The following is a 24,193-nucleotide window of genomic DNA, read 5'->3' as shown; positions in this document are numbered from 1 at the left end:
ATCCAATTTCCTTTTAATAATGTGACTAGAATCCAGTGTCAGTAATTATCAGAACAAGCTCAAATGTGCTTAATTGTTTTAATTGAGTTCTTATCGGAGAAATTGCCTGGCATGTAAACATAATCACTGCTCTGAAAGCACCACGTTTTGCTTTTGTATGTTTTCTCTGTGTGTGTGTGTGTGTGTGTGTGTGTGTGTGTTGCAGCTTGGGAACCTTTAATGACACATGAAGGGTTCCCCTAGCAGCAGGTTGGGAGCCCTCGGGGGCCAGTGGTGGGGCTGGTGGGGCGGGCAAACAGCGGTCTCGGGACTCCAATAGATGGCCAGATGAACCAGCAGGGGCCCCTTTCTTTTATTCATTCCCCCAGTGGACCCCTCCACAGGTCCTGGACATGAGGCCCGCTCACACTAGGCCAGGGCCGCATTATAAAACGGTTATTTCTGTGTACAACATTTATTTGAGGTAATCGTTATAAGAGAGCATGTGAAGTTAAGTAGTTGATCGGTTTGACATCAACCAAAAAAACAAAAACATAGTATTCGTGGACAACAAAATCATGTGTGTCCTGTAACATACTCGTATGCCGTGTTAATGAGGTGTGTGTGTCCGTGCGTGTCCAGGGGTGATAATCCCGTCTCCTGTCCACAGAGCCCCAGTGAAGCCCCCGCTAAGCCACTTCATTCACTTTGATCCAGTTTTGGGGGATAGTGTAATTTCCCATAATGCCGTTGATCAATGATTTCTTTTCAGCGCTGATGTCATTAGTGGCTTTTAGGCCAGTTTTGCGACCCTGTAACACTGTCTTTTAAATAAAGATCAAAGATATCAGCCCCAACTGAGTGTTACATGAACATATGAGCGCAGACAGGGAAGTGTCTGTGTAATTGTATGTGTGTGTGTGGCGAGTAGTAGTTCTATTAGTAGTGGTAAGTTAGTTACGTGGACTGGAACACAAATCTATGAAAATGAACACTGGCAATAATGCAAATCCTGCCAACAATTTCTCTTATGCATAATTCATCGGGGGAATATGTAGCTCTGGTATTATCCTATTAACAAAGGGTTGCTGCATTCATTAACTTGGTTAAGTGTTTGGCCTCAGAGATGCCTGATTGCGAATGGTCAAATGACTAAAACTCTGATGATTGAGTGCATTCAACTGTGCAGTACAAATGAGTTAGACCTCCATTTCATAACCAAATTACAGACCTCTCAGCCAGTGAGAATTACAGCGGAGATGGATTGCGTAAAGGATCGCCGTGTCATTGCTGTCACACGCCGGCTAGTAGCATTGACATTGGCGGGTGTCAGAGGTGGAGTTAATTAACTTGCACTGTGATGCATTGGGGAGGGGGGGGACATAATTCAAATGTCTGATTTTGAATGGTAATGATAGGTCTGAATATGACTGATACCACTCGGCATCCCTATTCAGACGGTTCTACTGACATTGTGCTGCGGTTTGCTGGTCCACTTTGAAGCTGTTGTGTGTTATTGTGTGTGTGCGTGTTTTCTGTGTTTGGGCACACACAGGCTCTGATGATGTCAGTAAACTTTCTGACATAACGCCATTAAGCTTTTAACTGGAAGCACAATGGGCGAGCATGAAGTTGATTGCATTCATTTGGGCCGAGTATAAATAAGATATTCAGGGTTGGAAAACTGCGCAGCAAAGAAAGACGTGAGTGATACTCATTATTGAGATTTTGATCATTGGCCTAAAAACATTACCAGCTGTCTACACTTGGTGTAGCTTCATATATTGGCCTTCCATTTTAATGGATGTGGTTTGGAAGACTTTTTTATATTTTTTTTCGAGATGCCAGAAATGTTTGCGCCAAAAGAGATTTGGTCAAATTCTTTGGCCGACTTTAGAACCTCATCTAATGATTTTCATTATCAAATAATCTACTGAGTACATTCTTTATTAATTAGGTGTTTTGTCTGCAAAATGTCAGAAGACAGTGAAAAAGTACTAAAAGCCAAAGGTATCTGCATTAAAAAAAGCCTCAAATTCGAGAAGCCGGAGCCAGGAAACGTTTGGAATTATTCCCAAAACTAACTGATTGAAACCTTTAAATATAGTTTCCAATGAGCTTTCTGTCGACTGACTCCTCATTCACATTAATCCACACCTGAATTTTCAAAGTGTCCAATTTAATGTATGTCTGTGTGAGTGAGTTGTCGTTCGTCTTCCACGCGGAATAGTCGCTGCACGGACGGGATGATTCTCTTAAGATTACACACGTGTGCGTGTCCTCCTGACAGCGACCCTGTGGTCATTATTACCGGCCAGTAGCCTCGTCTCTCATTCACCTGACTTTCTTTTGAAGTGAGTCCATCCTGCAGGGCTCGCTCGCTTGTGTGGAAGGCCACAGCCTGAAATTAGCAGCGGATCCTCTGCCCAAGCCCGACCAGGTAGTCATTACTGGAAAAGCCTTCAAGTTTACTCTTTTGAAGTGTGTCAGTACTTGGAGAGATAACAATACCAGTGGCCTTTAACCGGGCCGGGCTGTGTGGTTTTTGTGGACTCTGCTGTTTTCCATTTGGCTGACCGACCTCTTTTTTTTCCTCCCCTTTTTACTTTAAGTTGCTCACTGGTCTGGTTGCAGCCGGGGGATGAAGCATGGCATTGAGTAGTTTCAAATGGAACCAAACTAAGCCTATATGCAAACAAAACCCAAAGAATTAGGGGGAACTAAGCCGGCCTGTTCACAGTAACTCCTCGGCCAACGCCGCACCGCTGAAGGAGGGCGAGCGAGGGAGAGGATGAAGGGAGTGAGTAAGCGAGGCGCTCTGAATTCCTCACGAAGGGCCTGTTCTTTTAATTGTGTTGAACGAAACAACAGGGGCTAAGTAATGGGGTTTTAAAGCGAAGCACATTTGGATGGATTGTGTAACGCCCTGTGTGGGTGTGAGGCGGAGAGCAGAGAGGAAAGAGAGGGAGAGAGACACAGAGGGCGAGTGGGCGGTATTGTGTGGCGAGAACAAAAGGCGAAAGTTGGCAAACGGAGACACCCACTGAAAAGCCTGGAACCAAACTGGCCGGCTAATTACTGACATGCATTGTCCGGGAGGAGGGAAAACAACAAAACCAGGATAAAGATTAATTTTTATACCTCATCCTCCTCGCTGTCAGACACACACAAACAAATCCTGTAAATTGAAATAGAAAAAAAAAATAGGAGGAGGCAGGCAGATAGAGGTAGAAGGGATCACAGGGATAAAGCTATGGGAGTGTAACGGCACAAAGCTGTGCGAGCAAAGCTTCCTTTATTCCGTCAATCCCTCCTCTTTACATGTCTTTGTGGTCTCTCCTCTCAGACTCTCCCTAAGAAAAAAGTAAAGAGTTTTAAGAAGAGGGCTGTTTATGAAAGGAAACGGGAACATGGATGGGCCCGGAATGCACAGGAAGTTTGCTGCCAGTGTTCATATTTTTGAGGAGTTACATGGTGGCAAAGGTCGCAGGAATGTCCGGAATAATATATAAAGGCTGCAGTTAGAAAACCCAGAGGTCAGGATCTTGAGTGGGTTGTATTGTAGCGATATGTAGAATAATTTATAAAGAGATGAGAGGGAAGGTGGAAATGAGGGCTGGGGTTATTAATATTTTCGCATTTCAGAGAGAATGCCGACGGTTCCGGTCAGCATCTGTTCTGCATCCAGCTGTTTTTCACTTTTGTCTCAAAATTCCTTCCTTCTTTTTAATTCTCTTTTCCATTTTGACAGATGCTCACTAAGTATTTTAAAAAACAAAAGATGCTCGCCATCCCCAAAACGATACCATTTTGTCGCTGCTTTCCCCAGCACTCCCCACGCGCCCCGGTTTTCTTGCCGTGGAGGTTCCACAAGCGTACGTCGGCGATTGGGAGATGAAAGGGATGGAATCACCCCGATTCCCGCCCTGCCACTGAGCCGCTCAAACTACCCGACGAAGCTGTCAGGCTCCATTTCTGCTTCAACTGCCAGAGTAAACTTGCTCTGCCATTTACAATCAGCGAGAGGCAGAGCTTTGTCCTGCGTCAGAACCCTCCGACGTCGTCCCTCTCCAGAGGCGTCACTGTGCACCTTCTACCCGTCATTCTCTCCTCTCGGCAGGTCTGTCTGCTTGCACGTCTAGTTGCTCGGTTTCTTTTTTATTTCATCCACACATATAAGTAGTACCAGAGGATATTGTTAATTAGTGTAAGCAGGTTGATTAGAAGTTCTTAGTAAATAAAACTTCTTTTATTTAATGTGAATGGTTAATGTGCCAATTGAGGTAAACATCTTTCATTAAAACAATTACCCAAATCCTAGAAAGCTGCAAAGCATAGGAAGAACCTAGTAATGTGTGTTCTAACCACGGCGAAGGCTGTGGACACAATAAAGGGCTCGCTTTCTTGTTGTGATGTAAAAAGCAGGAAAAATAATTATTACTACTAGTATATTAATAATAATAATAATAAGTAATAATAAGAATCACGCTTTAAATCACTGCCTCTCATTCAAATACTGCGAATTCATCAATACAATGCTAGAGGAAATGTTGGCCATGGAAAACCAAATGAATATATTGAGATCACACAATCAATGTACTTTTGAGGTGTTTTTTTTTAGAATAGACGGTACCAGTCAATGGTTTGAACACATCTACTCATTCAATTCAACGAGAAGGTGTGTCCAAACCTTTGACTGCTGGTGTTTGTGTTTGTATCATTTCTGTGTGACGTGTGTCGCAGTGTTTATGAGGATGCAGGGAAGTTTGCGAGGGACAGTAAGAAGGAGGGTGGGATGATGCTCTGCTTTCCTCCAGCAGTGGTCCTAGTGGTGGGGGGCTCTCATGGTGAGGCGCCCGGGGACAAGGTGAGAGGATGCAATGAAATGTTTACTTTACAGCTTCACTTACTACTTTGAAATAGAGCTCCAGGGATTGATTTTATCAATCAATCCGCAGGAATTTAACCCGCAATTATTTTGATGTTTGAAATTTTGTTTAGTACGTTTTACCGCTTCTACAATGTGAGGATATAAATCTGCTCAAAAATGACTTAATATATTTGGGGTTTTAAATTGCACAAAGTAAAACATCCCAGCTTGGTCCGGCCCGGCTCGGCTCGGAATGAATCGTCTCGTCCACGATCTCTGCGCCGGCACGTTCATTTTCAAGTCAAAGGGGCAGCTCCCTTTTCATCACGGCGGAGGCTGTGGAATATTCAGCGGCGCTGCAGATGTTCATGAATAATGTCTGTGGCCAAACCCCTGGCTGAGGCTGGAGGGGGGAGGAGGGATGGATGGGGGGAGGCGGGGGATGAGGGAAGGGGGAGGGCGAGGCAGCGAGGCCAGATGAATTACACGTAGGGGGGATCTGACAGGCGGCGTGGAGCTTTGTGATCATTCCAAAGTTCTAATAATCTCTCTCACCTTCTCCATCTCCCCAGTAATGAAAGAGAATAGGTGATTGCACCCCGGGCTATGTTCCCCCGCGTAATGACTCCTCCAAAGGCACACAGCCGCCAAGGAAAAAATGAACTTTGAACGAGCGGCGAATTGGCTCTGACAGAGCGATAGACCGTGACACGGATTCCGTAGCAAAACAGACGTAGTGCTAATTGATTATCAATATTTTAAGCAAAGTGAGTGAAAATAAGCGTTAAGAGATGAGAAAGAGGCGAGGGAGACGGCGGCGCGCGGCGCTACCTTTGCGGGGAGGCTGTCATTTGAACAATGTCCCTCTCACTGCATCCCTCCTCTAATCCCCCCCCCCTTCTCCCAGTGCCACTCTCGCGAGCTGACATTTTGCCATTAATAGCCAAATATATATCCCTGAACTTGTATCAATTTTGTAATGCTTTGCTTTATTTATTCCTTTGCTCGCCGTCTTTCTGAACCTTGTTATCGGGGCCCCCCCGTTACTCCCCCTTGTCCCTCAGAGTGTGTAATGTTGGAATTCAATCACATATTCATTTTTTTTCTCTAACACTGTATCCAAATAAGATGTGGTCGAGGCCGGGCTGTAAAAAAAAAAAAAAGTACATACAAAAATACAAAGAAAATAAATACAATCTTTTGGGCGAGTGATACACACACACACACTCTCGACCCACCATTTGTGGAGTCCACCCCCAAGAGCATGCAGGGACCACCAAGTTTGTGTGTCTATTCTGCAGTGTGTGTTTGTTCCTGTAATGTGGTCAGTTGTGCTGAGCGCTATTGACGCCGCCGGGGTCCCGCCTCTCCTGCCTTTCTTTTCTAAGTGGCCGCCCTCCTGAACCTCCTTGTGTCAGCACTGCGATTAGCGGCTCCAGTTTACCTTTCATGTGCGGGGGTCCTGATAGACTTATCCCACCACCCCAACCCCCCACACACACACCCACCACAACAGACATGATACACACACTCCTTGGTGTGCCATCACAATGGCATCCAACAGGCTTTCAGCAGGGGGACCGCAGCCTATTCTCCACCATTCAGCAACACGCTCAAGTGCGTTCACTCTGCAACAGATGAGCAGATACACACATATGCACAAACACATGCACACACACACACACACTAGACCAGCATATTTTTGCAGAGAAATACCGTATTTCATTCCAACTAGGATTGCACTGTTTGATTATAGCGGCTCTTCTGTAAAGTGGTAAAGTGGTATGCTAGGCACTTTGGAAGCACAGAATTATTTTAGTAAAAAAAAGTAATTTATGTAAATATGACCATTTGATGCACATCTCTGTTGTCACCAGCTTCAAAACATTACCCAGAAATGAAAATTCGTGATCCATGTGCAGCTCAGTTTTTTTTTTACTAATGCTCGTGTTGTGTCTTGGATTGGTTTGTTTGGAGAAGTGAAGCATTTGGTCAAATATTTTTTCTCTCAAGTGTTATCCAATAAGCAAAGTCTGCCTTTGTACTCGCAGTCACTTTATACTCACATCCTATCTCATGAATGACAGAATGTAAGCGCCATTACTTCTTCGGGTTGGTAATGTGCGGCCCAATAATGTGCATCCCATCCTTTCGGTGTCGGGTTGGACTGCGCAGGACACGCGTAGCTACGTTGGGACCACTGTGGCACCTCGATGGAGAAAAGCCAGCTTAAGCGTGACCTCTCCCGTGCACAGGCGAAGCGAGCGGCGCTATCTTCATTTTCCAAGGAGCGACGAGAGACACGAAGCATCAGAGAGTAAAGCATCAGAGCGAGCGGAGCGACAGCTGGTGGAGAGATCTCCGATTTGGTGGCATCGAAGGGCGTGTGACCTTATGTTCTTCTGTTGTAACACTTCTGGCTTTATTCCCACTGAGTCGGTCATGAAATCTGAGGAAAAGCTCTTCCCTTGGCTCTTCATTCGACTAAATAGCTGTTTTCACCACACCGTGCAACATGAAGATGGCCAGTAAAAACAAACTTGAATAAACCCTAAATGAATGGCTCCAAACACTGACCAACAAGTTACAGCTGCGATAATTGAGTCTGGTTTGTGTGCCACCTAAAATAAATAATTCAATGTGAACAAGTGAGAGGCGTGGATTATTACACCACCCCTGTAAATAAAAAAAATTTTTTAGCTTCCCACAAGGGACTTGTCTGTAAATGTGGTTTCTCGAGCACCTGGCACACAAAGTCGTAGGATGGTTACAAGAGAAAGGATGCAAAGGAGCCAGCGAGTGTCTCAAGAGGAAAAACCGAAGGGCACAAGAAAGAGGCGGTGGCATGTGGAAACATGACAGGGTTGGAGTTGAGGGTGAGATGTCATTCAGAGGCCCCGAGATGCTTAATATTTTACCATGTGATCCCTGCATTATGGATTTGGTCTGATTGCCCTCATAAGGTCCTCTTTTATGCACTTACCCGCTCCTATGAACTCAATGAAGTTGCTACGTCAGAACTTTTGTATTTGTCTTAAAGGCAGCGTCCCCTCACCAACCGATGAAATGACACACACACACACACACACACACACACACACACACATTCATGTAACGTTTGAATATCTACCGTAGAGGTATCCATGTTTCAAGGTTGAACTTTGTGTGACCTTCTGGCTGCATTATAACTGCTTTGTTGCCTTTATCCCTGCGGCTTTTGTGTGTGTGTGTGTGTGTGTGTTCTTATGCAAAGATTTGGAAATTCATGTGTGTTTTAAGTGCACATGAGTGTGCAAAGCCCATGGCGGTGCATGGTCCTCACAGTAACCTTCCTCTCTGATCTCCCTGACCGCTGCAGGCCTCTGCTCCTCCCCACCTTGTCTGAATCCTTCTATCCGGCCTAGAGTCCAGGTCCCCCCCGTCTCTCTGAGCATTTTTTTGCCCCTGGGTCTAAAGGGTAGGTTGTGGGGTGCTGGGCCCGAGCCACCCACTTGCACCACGGAGGCCCCACTGCTCAGCTGCTTAATGCCCCACATGGAACCTGTTCTCAACCTCAGACCTCCTCGGCACGGTTTCGCCCAAAGGAAATAAGAACACAGACCCCAGTGAGTTGTCTGCAGCCCAGCGTTGTGTGGTGCAAAGGGGGTTTTGAACGAGGAGCAAAGGATTATTGCACGGATCGTTATTATCTGTACTGACCTTATTCTTGACTTTAAACTGATTGTAAATGGGGGTTTTAGAGTCAGACTCTTTAATCACGACAAACAACTAAAGAGGCTGCTGCCTTGTTGGATGCCTGCACACATGACAATGGGATGCTCAAAGTTCTTTGGCCGGCGTCACTGGATCGAGTAGGCAACTAATTGGTCATAAGGGTTTTTGTCAGCAAGACATTTGTTAGTAAGAATCCCATCTCGGTCATTGAAAAAATAGGGAGCAAATGCTTAGCCCTTAAGAATCCAATAAGTCCATAATAGATTAAACGAACTACAGTTACATAATTATTACCAATACATCTGCATAATGCCTTTTGATTAATCCTTGTTTTTGGACGGTCAAAAACAAGGATTAATCAAAAGGTACGAGCCCAATTTAGCAGTGTTGACTGGTGTAACGTCCTTACATCTATAGAAATATACTTTATGTACTTTAAGGAGGGAGATTCAATCTGCACCATGTACCCAGAGACAAACTGTTTAATGTGAATATTATTGTAGGAGTCTGTGAGTGAAAACCTGCAGAGAAATAAACTCTGGACAGACTTGCATCCTGTTTTTCCTACAAATAAGAGAAAGGCCTACTTAATTCAGCTCCTCTTGAGTTTGACAGATGCAATCTCAATATGATCACTGAGAAGGAAAATACAAACACGCAGCCCAGGTGTGGAGAGTTAAAGAGGTCGTTTTAAAAATCCTTTTTAAAAATGAACAAATGTTGCATAAGCAAGGCTCCAGAGTTTTGGATGCTGGTTCTAACAATATCGAGTGTAGGTAGAGGAGACTCATTTCTTCACATATTCACATGAATAATCCAAACTGTCTGTGCTCATGTACAGCACAGTGCTTCTTCTTTTTTTATCAAGCTCATCTGCCACAGCACTGTGTCAGCATGCAGTACCGGCAATTTGCATCTGGCTCCTTCATCTCGACAATCACTCTGCTCTGAAGCATCCATAACACCACAGGAGTACAGGCCCTAATTGATGCCCCCCCCCCCTCTCCCCCCTTAGCATCAGAATATATAGCCATGAAACAAAACAAAAGCCTTTTCAGACGATTGGCGATGAATAATTGATTCATTTTGTAAGATATCTCTCTCTAATTGTTTGGTTGGTAAATATTTCATGGGTTGTCGTTAAATCATGACAGATGCAGAGGGCAGCGTGCCACACGGTTCATTCAGGTTCACGTCTCCTGGCTTCTGCCTGAAGGAATTCACCCTCATGCCTGAGACACGCCTATTTCTACACTGCACTTTGGTGTACATTATTTTAGGGAGGGCGTCAGGAGACTTTCTTCCTTCCCAAGACAAGTTGTAACATTAACTGTGACTAATGCACACCATGGATGGTTTTACTACTACTAAAAATGTCTGCTTTGACCTGTGTCAAGTTATACTTTATAACCACACGGTCTGCATGAGCTGGTTTGGATGGACGACCCGGTACAAACACACAGGCACCTGTATTTAGTAAACTGGGGCCTCGGCTGCAGCCTCCCGCTGGTGTTGTCTGCGTGCTGTGCCACCTAGTGGTCGCTCCGAGTGATGCTTCTGCACAGGATTTGTTTAACCGTGTCAGATCATTCTGTGGGTTTTCGCTCATGGTTCAAATGATTTTCACCTGAAGAAGCTGAAGCTTTTTCTTTAATTACTGTATTAATGTTAATACCCTCTGGTCAGGTCAGACGAGGAGGTGTTCTTGGTTTGTAATGATGCAGTGGTAATTATTGTGTAGCATCTAACTCATTTATTTCGTGTTGTACCATTTATGAAGTTTGAAATACAAGTTCAGCTGAACTTCGTCCCTGATTTCTGTGTTGAATCTGCTGACCTATTTCATCCAGAACGTACAATGAGCTTTGTTGGTAGAAACCCGTTTGTTTATCCTTCCATGAGAGCCAAAAAAGTATTTTGAAGTCTTTCCCATTGGTGGAGTTGCTGTGCATCTGTTCTTTATTTCTGGTCCTCGAGAACCAAGAGATATTTGAATAGAAATCACATTCACATGCAAACTGCTGCAGTTATCTTAAATTATTTTGGTTCATGAATCAGCTTTGATCCAGAAATCAACGTTTGCCTTACACTGAATCTTTGGGTTGTCAAATAAAAAGGTTACCAGCTTGTTAATTCTTCTGCGGCAGGTCTTTGTCACAGGCCTGTTATCTGTTTGAGCCGTTTGAAGCCTTCGCACCACGCGGCACCAGCCACATTGAGTGGTGTTCGGTTGTGACTTTGCACTCGTCGTACCTGGATGGACTCGTGGTGTCAGCCCTGCATGTTGGACTGAGTTAGCCATGATTTCTAGCCAAGCAACAGACGTTGATGTTTCCTTCGAGCATTTTATTCCCTCACAGAAGGAAATTGGCGTTGTATGTTTGGTAGTAAATCTGTCTGTCCAGCAGTTTCCCGCCTGTCTTCCCACCTTTATGCCCCCCGTGTCCTCTTACCCGCCAGAGCTGTTTAGACGTCCGTTAGTGTCCGTCCTCTCTGACGTTCCTTTGTTCTATCTGTCTCTCTGTTGTTGGGTGTCGTTCGGAAAGGACCGGCCTGCGGGCTTCTTTACGTCTGTAAAGTGCTCGGCTGATTGGAGGGGACCTTTTTCCAACGCCGCTGCCTCTGGTACTCTGTTTTTCGCCGGGCGAGCGGCTGATTTATCCCGCCTCCTCCTCTCCCGCCGACGTGCGGATCCACTGTGATTGGCGGCCGCACCCGGGAACGAACACCAACACACACCCGCTTAGGTTTGGACTCAAAGACGTGCACTGGCGTCGATATGCCTCGCTCCTAAACTTGCACGAACGCTCACAGACTAAGTGGATAACTGTTGTTTTGACCTCTGCGTCTTCGGCATCGCTAGTTTGTAACTGTTGCGTTGAGTTTATTGAGAAACGTGGGCAGGATGCTGCTGCTCTCTTGTTTCTCTCACCTCATGACCTCTATAATACGGTAGCCTTTCTGACTTGTAATGCCTACTGTACCCGGCCTAAGGCCCAAGCTACCACGCTGCCGTGCTGAAAAAACATCTCCCTCCTTCTCCTTTTTCTCACCCCCTACCCCTCCCTAATAACTCTATAACTCACCTCAGCGTTAGATTTAATTGCTTATCTGTGTGTAAACGTATTAACCCACTGCTGTATCTGTTTTGCTGGCGTCCCGGGGGCCCGAAAAGCCTCTCGTACTGCCGCGCCTTGCGTCCAATGAATAGTCCTTCTCTGAGTGGTAATAGGGAATCAGCATCGTAGCAGCAAGCATTGGCGGCGTGTAAGAGATAAATCAGATTGGGGGTCTTGCTTTGCCAGTTTATTGAATCTAAATTGCGTGCGCGCGTGGCCCCCGCCGGCCCTACATGGCCCATCCATCTCACGGCTGATAATGGAGCGGGGCCCGATTCCACCTGGTGGGAGCATTATTACATTTCCCCTCTAACGAGACCCAGCTAATCCTGCCAAGGGAAGAGGAGGGAAAGGCGAGGAGGAGAAGGGAGGGAGATTCTGTAAAGAAAAAAAGAATTGCAAACATTCTGGCAGCCTGCCGCTCGCTCCCACTCTTCCTCGTCCTCACTTTCTTCGCTCGCTGTTGCTGTGCATAAAACATCTTCTAGCGCCATCAGAGCTACATGGCCCCTGGGCCCCTTAGCTGCAATTACACTCATAATCACGATGCGATTTCACCGCGGCTCGCCGCCGTCTCTCCTCTTTCCCTTCCGCCCCTGCAGCCAGGACTGAACGAAGTGCAAATGAAGTGAAAGGCCTCTCCTCTCCCCGACACCCGGCCGTTTATTACCCGCTTTAATAAAAGTCCATCAAAGAATTATCCCACAATGAACTGGAGCCACTAAGTTGCCAAGAAAAATACTTCCAATAAGCGGCGTCTTCACGCGGATGTTTCTAGATGGCCACAGCTGTGGAGCTTAATTCTTTGTACACGCAACTGCAATGTTAACAGACTATTCATGATGGTGTAGCAAAGTGTGTTGCTGTAATGCATTATTTCGTAGCTTATCCTTTTTCTTTCTTTTTTAGCAGAGCTCTTTATTGATGTAATTAAATCGTATCCCTGGCTCAGTGCTCAGGCCTACTTTCATTGTTTTGAGGGGGCAGGAGCCCCGTGAGGCAGCGCACTGATGAGAGATGGATAAACAGTTTGATTTGCTGCTATCGCCCCGAGGCACAGTGTACTAGAGAGATGAGCAAGAGAAGGAAGAGAAAGCATTACAACAACCAAAAAAAAGGAAAAACGGAGATGGGTGGGAGAGGGCAAAACAGAAGGAGAGAAGAGAGCGCGAGAGGATGAGAGAACCTGTTGGGGGGGGGAGGGGGGACGGGGTGCAATGGAGTGATCAAGGTTGGAGGATAAACATGCAAACAAAAAGAGGCGACAAATCACTCCTGTTGTTTGTGTGCATGGCAGGCAAGGCTTTTTCCTCCTATTTCGTCTTGTTATTTTTTGTTCCCCTTGCTCGTCAGTTCTTCCTCTTTTGCTACATGGCTTCCATCTATCTGCGCCCCCCCACCCCCCACCCCCCCGTCTCCCTCCCAGCTCCATTTCACCACCAATACCGCCCCGTCTCCTACCTGCCTCCCGGTAGCCCCCAGCTAAGAGGGAACTGGAGATCACAGAGAGGAGTTCACTCACTCACACACACACACAGACCCCCCCCCAACATGCGCACACACACACAGGTGTACACACAAAATCCACATCTGTGCATACAAACAAGAAAAGTGAATGTAGTTGCATCGACATGCAAGGATGGTGCAGCCTGTAGTTTTTGCTACATACTACATTAGGCTGGTGTTAACTAAGAGGGATTGATTGATTAGGGCACTTTTGGTTAGGTATGCTCCTGCACACACACACACACACACACACACACACACACACACACACACACACACAGCTGAGGGAGGTAGAGGAAGGTTCAGCCATCCATGTAGAGTCATTGTTAGTAAAGATGCGTAACCTCCAGATTTAAGCAGCCGTAACAGCAGCGTGACGGTTCTTTGTCTACGCCAATTACCGAACAAAAACAGCAGAGCCGTCACAGAGAGACGAGCAGGACCCGTGGCCTTCTGCATCCAAACACGCACACAGACACACACAGACACACAGACATGATGTACGTGTCGTGTTTCTATGTAACATATTTGATAGGGACTCAAAGTCCAAAAACACAATCAGACACACAACCGGGAGTGCACACAAAACACACATGCAGTCATCTCTTTCGGTGCAATAAGCCGCACTCGGACACCCACAGCTGCGCCTGAACACAAACATTGTGTAAGCGCTCACAAACACCCACTTTTATATCGCATTAACTTCCCCAAAACAGCGCAGTGTTCTCATTCTCCTCCTCCCCCTTCCTCTCGCTGTCATTCTACTGTGTCGTTTTTCTTTTTTCTTTTTTCCTCTCCCAAAGTTTAAACTCATTAAGTGTAATGATATTGGAGACTCAATTTTACATAGCTTACTCATCAACCAAGTGAGATAGCAATAAAGGCGAATGGCTCCGCCGAGGCCTTAACGCTGCAAAATAAATGATGCGCCGCAACGGAAATGTAATTAATTTAGAGGCGGTATTGATAGTCCTGCCATACACGGCATTATATTTTTTAATGTGGCTTAACATCTTGATTATTCAGGGGGAAAGGCGGAGGAAAAGGGAGCCGAGACGACGCGGCTCACGAGGAGAGATGCTTAAAATGCCCTGACGAGTGTTTACTCCCGCAGCCTCACTTTCTCTTAAGCTTTTCATTATGCCGAGACGATAAACACCTCTCAGGAAGACTCGCTGACTTTTACAGGGGCATGAAGGGAAAGCAGAGAAGGAGGCCGCCTGGTAGGACAGGATGAGAAGGCATGATTCATATTTTTGCTGATTTGTACGTTTACCGTTGATCCAATGATTCTCTGGCGTTTTCTGAAATGTTGTTTGAGTATCAAAGCACGAGTTCCACCGCAGAAACAGCATCCTTGCTTCGTGCACACATGTGGGAACATCAAATTGAAATATAGCATTTGGATTTATTTGTTTTTATTTTATATTCAAGTGCAGATATGTAATCATGGTTCATAACTAATAAGGAATGACTTAATAGCTGTATCCACTTGGTTCCACGCTTTTAAACCTAAAATGATGGAGGCTGGTTCCAAAAAAAGTCAATGCCTCCTAAACTTTCCGTTTCTTTTAACTTGTCTTATTCAGAGTTTTCTGTTTGTATTTCTATGTTGCCGTCTGTTTTGCCAGAGTTTCAATCTTAATGGTTAAATAAAGGTTTAAAATAAAAAATGTTTCCAAAGTTCTTCTTCTTCTAACGCTGCCGTCTTTCTTTCTTCTTTTTTCTTTAGCTAAGACGGACGAGGTGCTGAAGGCCAAAGTAGCCAAGAGGGAGGAGGAGGCCCGCATGAAACTAGAGGATGGTGAGTTACTGTATTTATGAAAAGAAAAAGTTGTTTTCGGCAATAAAACATCCGTTGGGAAACGTCCATCTTAAATAAATTGACGAGGGGGTTTAAACAAAAAGAAATCTCGTTACGTGCAATAATCCAGTTTGATAGCTCCCATGCCGTTGGTGTCAACATGAGTGCAACAACAACAAATGTTGTCTTTTACCACGCTGCTGCTTCTTGTGTCAGGTGTTCAACAGACTCAAAAATACTGAATATGTTTACGCATTGAGCCAGATGAGCGTACGCCACCTTGACCTGTAAACGAGAAATCTTTGTTCGCACTTCATTGATACTTAAAAAAAAAACAACTCAAAAAATTAAACTCCGTAGTTTTTATTAAGACAGCTGTGATCTACATAAAAAAGCACAGGCGGAAATCTGCTTAACTTTACAGGACGTAAATCTACCCTGCCAATGGATAGATGCAGACACATACACAACGATTGTTATCTCTATGCAAGGTCATGTACATACATATTAGTATTTTATTTTTTTATACACACACAGTGTGTGTGTAATAATTTGTTTTAGTTTGTGTGTTTTTATACCGCCGGATTCTCTCTCCACCCTTTTTGTGTATTTGTTTTGTGTCCATCGAGCAGCGATGGCAGTGTGACCTTTAAGGTTAGCTGACCTTTTAGCCAAATGAAGGTCCAGCCATCAGAAACTAATTAGCCTTGCACTCTCGCTTTGGTTCCCCAGTTCTGGGAAGAATTCATACCCTCCTTCTATCTAGATTACTTTTGGTTTCTTTCCTTTTTCCTGTTTTCAGCCTCTGAATAATCACATTCAAGGTATTCCCTTTTCTAAGTCTTAATGCCCTGTACATCTGTTTTCTCCTTCTTCATTCTATCTAACATAATCGATTTTTTTCTCAACTCCACGAGTCCTCATAAGAAATTTCCACATGCTCCCCGCCCTCCTTTGTGTCTTTCCTACTCTTTCCCTTTCTCCCGCTTTGCCGAAGTGGCGCCTATGGCCTCGCTTGTGGGAGGAGAGCGAGTCTCACTATCCAACCACTCTCTTAAGTCCACTCTGCGCCGTTGCTCCGTTTCATCTGACTCTTTTGCTCAAAGCTCCCTCACTCCAATGGTTCGTTCTGCGTGAAGCGAGTTGTTGTGCTCAAGTGTGGTGCAGTGGTGCGATGCAGCATCCCGTGCATCATCTTATTCCTTTGCCTGCATATGGGGGACACAAGAAGGGGGATCTGAGGGGCTCCCCCAAAGTGACTCGCCATTGCCTTGGTCGCAAGAGATGCCAGTGGCCCGATTTACAAAGACGCACAACGGCTACATCTACACACATAGACACAAGCGGAGCGCGCCAGCTCCACCCTCTTCTGCCCTTCCTCCAAGCACGACTAAAACGGAGGAGGAGGAGGGCCACTGCTGCTGCTAAACAGCAGATCACCGGGGGTCTCCTTATTCCCCGCAGGGCCTCTCAGAGGTCAGCGCAACTAGAAAGTTTACACTTGAACCGCTAAGTCAACTGAAATGAGAAAACGCTCTAAAGAGGATGGAGGGGGGAAGTGAAAAACACCACCACCTACACTCCTCGTTCATAAATAGACCCACGTCCTTCACTGGCAACGCGTTTGAGTTAGTTTAGCCGTAATCGAACCTCCGAGAACTGATTCATGTGAATGCTATGATATGCAATCTATTATTGTAGCGAGCTGTGGCTGCATTCTGCAAAGCCCTGCGAGAATAGTGGGGGTTTTATCAGCAGGGTTTACCGAGAGAAAGAAAGGAGAGGATCAATAACTGACCCTGTGGTCATCAGTTAACAAAGTAGTTTCCACTTAAAAAGAGTGTTTGGCTCCCCGGTTAAGGGCAGCCAGATGATGCTAGTGGTTGCAAAAGGAAACAAGTGATATGAAAGGGTGTGAGAATGAGAGGGGAGGTTGGTGCCTTTGTTAGTAGCAGGCCTTGTTTAGGCTATTAAAGCTGAGAGATGTTGCTTGTGTGCCCAGGAGGCTTTCAGCTAACATAGTGTGTCCAGCTATAATAAGACGGACCGACTGCGTGTGTACAGCAGTCAGTTTGCGTGGAGTGTACTGACTCCTGGCACTTAACTGAAGGCAACGTATCACCAGAGTTACTGTGTGTGGGGGTACTGTAGTAAGGGAAACCGCAAATAGCAAATTACTGACCAAATATTTAATCCGTCACTCTGTTTTCTTGTGGACAATATCACCATGTGTCAGGATAACCTGCTGTGTGTTTCATTATAGATCAGATCCAAGGAGTAAATTCAAATCCTCAAAATCATTACAATGATGCTGGAGCCACCGAATGTTTGGCTTCTCTACATGAACACAAGACAAAACATAAGTATTGATTATCAATCATCAACTAATCAATTTTCTCTTCATTCACAAATGTATGAATCACAAATAAAAAAGAGCTGCATGTGTTGCGATTGAAGATGCACAATATCGAGAGATCGGATGGTAACCGCGCTGAACGGTCGACGAAGCAAACCAAAAGTGGTGACAAAAAAAAAAGCCCAGATATAAAGAGAGCGGATTTCAAACATGATGAGGAAAAGCGACGTCTCCATCACACCCTCCTCTCTAATGTTGAACCAATGGCATGTTCCAGCGTAAGGGGTCTGCTCCGTGTGTTTAAGGCTTTGTGAAGATCTCATATCAATTCCCCCTGCTTTTCTTGAAACGTATTCTCTCAATGTCCATCAGAGTTAAATAAAAAGGTAACGCGTCAAGCAGTTGACTTGAAAATTTGTGTCAAATGCTCGATGACCCCCCCCCCCCCCATTCCCCTCCTCACACTCGTGGGTGTGTGGTTGGCGGGCCGCATACAGAAACATCTATTCACTCCTGCAGCCGCTCTCCAGCACACAGAATTATGTAGATACGGATCGGACACTTGCCTGTAGACGCTATTTTAGACCTTATGCTGCACTTTCCCCATTACCTCAAACCGCCAGCAGATTGAGAGATCATATATTTTAATGAGACGTATAATAGCTCTTTAACCCATATCATTAGGGGGATATATACCTACCGTGTGCTCTTTTGGCAGTTAAACGAAAGGACTGTTTCCCTAATTACGCGGTGTGTAGGACAGGTCACAGGTTGGGTGTGTACCTGTCTGTGTGTGTCTGTGTTCAGGAATTATATGACCATTAAATATTCAGCCGCAGACCCCCCCCCCCACACCCCTTCACTTCCTCGACCTAGCATCCATTAACGCCTCATCGCCGTTTAACTAGCTCTGTTGTCAATCACCTCAGGGCCCCGGCAGAAAAAAACAGAAAATGTCTGTATTTGGTTTCTCGGCCTTCTTGTTCAACATACAGAAAAGGAGCGGAAACACGTCCCCGCCGACTGTAGGAGACCTCAGTCGAATCGATACCAATGAAGGGTGCACGTGCTCGCGCCGTCGTTTGTTTGAAACGATATTTCTCCTGTTACCAGCGATTACATGCTCCACTAAACATTCAGTCAGCTAAAATTTCCGCCCCGCATGCAAGTGTCTGCATGCATCTTTGTGGGCGCGCGCGTGCGTCCATAATAAACGATGTGATCCCTTTTCTAATTGAAAATAATAACTAATCCGCGGATAACAAGCTCTTGTATTACCCACAGCCATATCCCTTCAGTTGTGGCCTTTCTGGGTTGTAATAAAAGACAGGAAATGAGAGGCAAGTGAGAGTAGTGGCTTGGACATTGACGCTTAATGTAATCTGCCTTGAAATCAAATTATTTGACCTGGAAAGCCTAACAATACAAAACTCCTGCCGGGCTGCTGTTAAATATTTAGCGCGCACCTGTCATGAATACAAATGGTGCGCAAATTAGAATCTACAGGCGCGTGACCCCCATATCACACCCCGGGAGCACCAGGGGGGTGGGGGGGGGGCTGGCGCTGCTTTAAATGTTTTAATTACCGGGGCCATGGCGTGGCGTGCCACGCTACCTTGCCGAGCGGCATCGCCGCTGCCCGGGCTGCCACTTGAAGGACAAGCGGGGAAATTCATCCGCTGGTAAACACGACTGATCCGGTGTCTATGATCTCATCACATTAAGTAAAACATGAGGATTTAATAAGGAGAGTGTGTGAATTATACTAAGCTATAATTATTGTTCCCAGCATCCTCTCTCAGGGCAAAGCATTGTGTAGTTTTTTATTTTTAAGCTGTATTATTTTCACCAGCTATATGATACACCCCCCCCTCCCGGGCTCGAGGGAGCCACTGGATTGCTCTTGTGCACTGTGTGCTGAGGAAAGATCCGTCTCAGTGATTTTGATGTAAGAAAATCTGGTTTGTATTGATTTGGTATTGATTAGCGGAGTTAGACCCATCGCCTGTCGTTACTTCAGATAAATGGCCTTATTTGTTGTGTTATTATGTTCAACACAATCATGCCAGGAACAGTCAGAGGAATATTGAACCGCCACTTCATTGGCTTTATTGTTTCTATTTGTTCCAGGAATTAAAGGATGCTTTGGGCTCGTATAGCTCTGCAGAGAAAGTGTAAAAGAGAGCACGTTGCACCATCAATTACACCTTCACTTTAAAGGTCTGTTTCAAACAGAATCTCACTGAAGAACGGTCCTTATTGTCCTGCCTAAATAATGATTGATTTAGAGATGAATGGGGGCACACATTTGGTCTGGCCATCTCTCTTCTTTATTTTCTCCTCTCTCCGCCCAATTCATTCAGGTTTGTGGTTCCCCCCACGTTGAAATGATTAGTTATGCAAGGCTTGTAAGCACTGAATCAGAGCTATGGTCCCAGGGGAAATAAATTTGGCAGAAAATCAGTGTGAGAAGATTTAATTATCACGAGGAGACCTTTTTTTTCCTTGCCTTGGCCCACTGAAGCCCAAACTCTTCCCCCCCCCCCTCTCCCTCTCCCTCCCTCTCCCTCTTTGGTGCTATGCACAGCTCCCCCGCGCTGCAGCCACACACACACAAAAAAGAAGAAAACCGGCATGCAGTATGGGCCCAGCCTTCCTTCTCCTCCCAAATTGTTTCATTGCACAGTGATAAGCCAAGCAATTACTGCTTTATTGATTTTTCATCACTGCAGATTTAAAGTAGATTTCCCTTCCCCACCTCTCGTTTACCCCCCCCCCCCCCCCCCCCCTCGGAGACGGCTCGCCATGGTGATTAGGTGACCTCCTGTCCTAAGCGCTGCCGGTCCCGCGAACGAGTGGAGGCGCACGCCGAATCCTGCTAACCCCACGTGACCCTTTGTTGTCCCGGGGTAATGGGATGCTGATGCTGCCCAGTGTGGCCTGTCACTTCTGCCGCGACGGAGCCGGCAGCGTAATCATTTCTATAAGGATATCTTATGGAGCAACATGTTTGACCCGATAGCAGCCGAGCTATCTCTGCCATAGCCGAGATTCCACAGAGATTGACCACGCAAGCTACCGACCCGTGTTCATTCAGGTCGAGTGGACGGATGATTGACAGCAACCTTTTACCCTCCATGATTGGGAATCGTTTCTTGGGTCACCTTAATCAATTAACCTGCTACCAGTGGACCTGGTGTTCAGCAACCTCGCCTGAGTTACCGGGGTGATTTATTTTCAAGATTTCCTGTCCATCCTATTTAGGTTAACGAAAGTATCTAGAAAACTGGTTTTAAATCATATATATTGAATTTGCAAATGTTGTACACGTAGCAATAAATATTTGTTGCTGATTTTCTTGGGAGCAATTAATAGTTCACATGTAATTTTACACAAATTTCCGTTTTTGTTTTACCTTTACTGAATAATCCAGAAATATTACGCCCAGAGGATGTAGCAGAATAATCCTTCTGACTGTTTATTAACTCTGTAGGTTTAAAAGGTTAAAGGTATTAGTCTGCCGCTCTGACTGAAAACATTCCCAGCATATGAAAGTCACTGACAAACACACACACACACTTGCGTGCGTCTGGACGTGATCATACACAGCAGAAGTGTGCTCGGTGCAGTCTAACCGGGTGGTCAGACTGCTGTGATTAGACACACCCGCAGACTGCTGCAGGTCAAAGTCCCGGCATCATGGGTGGCTGTGGCCATGTGGTACCCCCACAAGGTTTGTCATTAGACATCAGGGGTCACTCTTAATATGTGTGTGTGTGTGTGTGTGTGTGTGTGGTGGTTGGGGGGAGGGGTGGGGGTAGTGTTATATTCCTGGTTGCCTCTTTTTCCTTTTTTTTTAAGTGTGGTGTGTGTGACTAGAGGGCCTTTTGAGAAGCTTGAAAAGAGGTTGGATGAGAGTCCCCTTTATGTGTCTGTGTGTGCGCTTGTGTGTGTCTCTGTGAAGGTTTTTGTTTGCTTTGATTACCAACACTGTGTCATGAAGGTATTGCACTTGTTTTACTAGTATATAAATAGTTCACTTAAATATACCGTTTGCAAATAGTAGCAAAAAAAAGTGTCCAAACCGTGTATCGTCCATTCATTCACGACTTCACGACGGTCATTGGTCAGTTCTACTGTCTCTGTTTACATATGACCTGGATTTACCACTGTCTGCATAAGACAGGGTATTTATCAAGAACTACAAATGACAGCGTTCGGTTTCCTAATTTGCGTTGTTCTTGACTCAAAAGGGTTAGTGATCCTTTCATACAGCCTGGTATGTAAGTAGAAAGGCTTTTGCGTCATATTCTTTAGCAACTGATCCGGGGACCAGTAATGTCCATCTATCCCAGACCGGAGAGACTGTGTAGGTGAAGCATGGAGCGGTACGCTATTTAGACTCCGCTCGCAGGGAGATAACCCCCCCCCCCCCCCCCCCCTCCACTCCGTAGTGCAGCTGACAGAAATCAAACCCATCAGGACTCACTGGACATTATAGTAACACTCATGCATTTCTCTCCTGTAATTTAGGCCATGAAGGATTTAGATTTACATGCAAATGATGTCACTTCTTTTTTCGTATGATTCCCTACAAATAGGCCAAAGCGACAGGGGAAAAAAAGGAGTTTAATGCATTACACGGTGCCAATGTTATTAGTCTACGCACAGCTGAGGTCAGTAGAGGAGGAGGTGGGGGGCATTTTCCTAATTAATTACTACTCAGACACACACACACACTCCATGACCTTTACTAATATAGTTTGTAGCAGACCACACAAACAGGACACGCTCTGTCCCTTTTCCTCTCTCGCCCCACTCCCCCCTGCTCCCCCCCTCTCACACACACTGTCAGGAGCCAGCAAAGTGAAAAGGAGAATCAATTACAGGCCGACTTAGGGGAAGGAGTCGGTTTGCTTGACGGCCCCACGTAAAGAAGACTGTAGGTCATTGGGTGTGTGCGCCTGTTTGTGTGTCGACATTAACGAATTAGCGTCTGTGTAAATAAAGCTTGTTTCCTGGATTTAGATGACATCATTTTCATTTTAAAGACATCGCTCCAATTAAGTAATTAGCTGCCTGGTGTTCCGCTGTTCATAAAAGAGCTGCTGACCAGCAAAGCTTTTTTACCGCTGCACCTATTCCCGCACACAAACACACACACACACACACACACACACACACACACACACACACACACACACACACACACACACACACACACACACTCCTAGTTTAACATCAAGTTAATGCAGTGGAATGCTTGTTATTTCTGGTAAAGGGCAGTGAAGGACTCTATATTCCAGTCACACTAAAACAGCACTGTGCTTGATGAAGAGCTCCTTGAGTCTCACAGGTAGATTGTTTTTCAGGTTACTGTACAGTTGGGAGGGGGATCAGTTTCAGGTACTTGTTCCTTCAGCTATGTTCTGTTGTGTGTTTGTTTTTTTTGAACACCCTTCTCCATTTTCTTTAAAAGCCTCTCCTGTCCTACAGTAAATGGAAGCAGTCCTTCTGTATCCCGCGTGTGGAAAGTGTTTAATAAACCAGCTCAAAGTATTACAGGGATGGGGATTGACTTGTGGCTCTCGCAGCATGCCGACACCATCTTAAATAAGAACATAAGGAAACCAAGTTGAATGCAAACTGCTGAGAACGCCACCGCTCCCCTTTGCAGCCCGTCGACAGAGAAAGCGGGCTGTGATCTTGAAGATCTCGCCACTCAGCCTGTGAAAGCTTCACTGTTTAATGAGATTCTGTGATGCTGCCCAGACACGGCACATCGGCTAACACTCATAATGCTCTTTCTCCCCGTCATACACACACACACACACACACATCCATACGGTGTAGACGTATAGCACGGGGAAAAAACCACCCACCTGGTTTTGGTTTACCCGCTATGTTTGCAGTTAGCGCCGTGCAGTCAGGTCAGCAGAAGCAGTCGGCTTCTCAGCTTGGATTTCAGATAAACAGCTGACTTACATGTGGTAAATATACTGGAGATGCTTTTAAGCTTTGTTTGTACTTGTTTTCCCCCTTTTTGCCAGTGAATGTATTATTTATTCCCATGATACCGATAGGTATAATGTCAACAACACGACAATAAACACCTCATCTTTGATGCATTTCAGCTGTAAAGAACTGGATAATTTTTCTGATACTCAAAATGTTTGCGAGGTTTGTGTGACACTTACATGAGCAAGCAAATACTGAAGCAAACCTTCACATTGATTATAGTATCCAGCAGTCACATGCATTATGATTTTTTCTTATAGAGTCTGTCTTATTGTGCATGATAGATGTAGATGTATGCAAGGATCTATTGTTCCTTTCTGTGACTTCATAATGCAAGCAGACAGAAGGAGCCTGACACGTGCTGTTAAATAGAGCGGCAGGATTTGTTAGTGCAGATTGGGGAGGGGGGGGTGTACTGTACTGTGGTCGAACTGGGGTCAGTTCAGGAGAGGAAGTAGAGAGGACAGATGAGTAGACGGGGGTTAAATGACAGAAGGGAGAGAAGGGGTGAGAGAAAGGGAGGAGGATACGCTAAGATGTGGAAGAAGATAGTCGAGCGTGGCGCGTGGCTGCCGTGTCATCCTGTCATTAGCAGGTTGTTTGGGTCTTTAATTCATCATTCAGACCTTTATTGACTGGAGAGTGGGAGATCACTATCACTGGGAGACGCTAGAAGATGTGTATGTGTGTGTGTGTGTGTGTGTGTGTGTGTGTGTGTGTGTGTGTGTGTGTGTGTGTGTGTGTGTGTGTGAGAGAGAGAGAGAGAGAGAGACACGCAGTCACCAGCTGCTATTCATTTCCTGAAGCCAAATAGATATCGCAGAAGA

The 24,193-nt window shown here is 45.5% G+C and overlaps 1 protein-coding gene across 3 annotated transcripts in view; it reads left to right on the top strand.

Moving 5' to 3' along the window:
- Nucleotides 1-24,193, top strand: part of rsrc1 (arginine/serine-rich coiled-coil 1) — a 96,312-nt gene that overhangs the window by 62,327 nt on the left and 9,792 nt on the right. For all 3 annotated transcript variants that reach the window (XM_078098283.1, XM_040174201.2, XM_040174212.2), the window contains exon 7: nucleotides 14,921-14,992. In XM_078098283.1, coding sequence (XP_077954409.1) covers nucleotides 14,921-14,992 — 72 coding nt within the window. The remainder of the gene's footprint in view (nucleotides 1-14,920; nucleotides 14,993-24,193) is intronic.

Source organism: Gasterosteus aculeatus, chromosome 1 (assembly GCF_964276395.1).
Source record: "Gasterosteus aculeatus chromosome 1, fGasAcu3.hap1.1, whole genome shotgun sequence".
In the NCBI taxonomy this organism is placed as follows: domain Eukaryota; kingdom Metazoa; phylum Chordata; class Actinopteri; order Perciformes; family Gasterosteidae; genus Gasterosteus; species Gasterosteus aculeatus.
The sequence above is the reverse complement of the archived record's forward strand: the minus strand, read 5'-3'. Positions and strand labels throughout refer to the sequence as shown.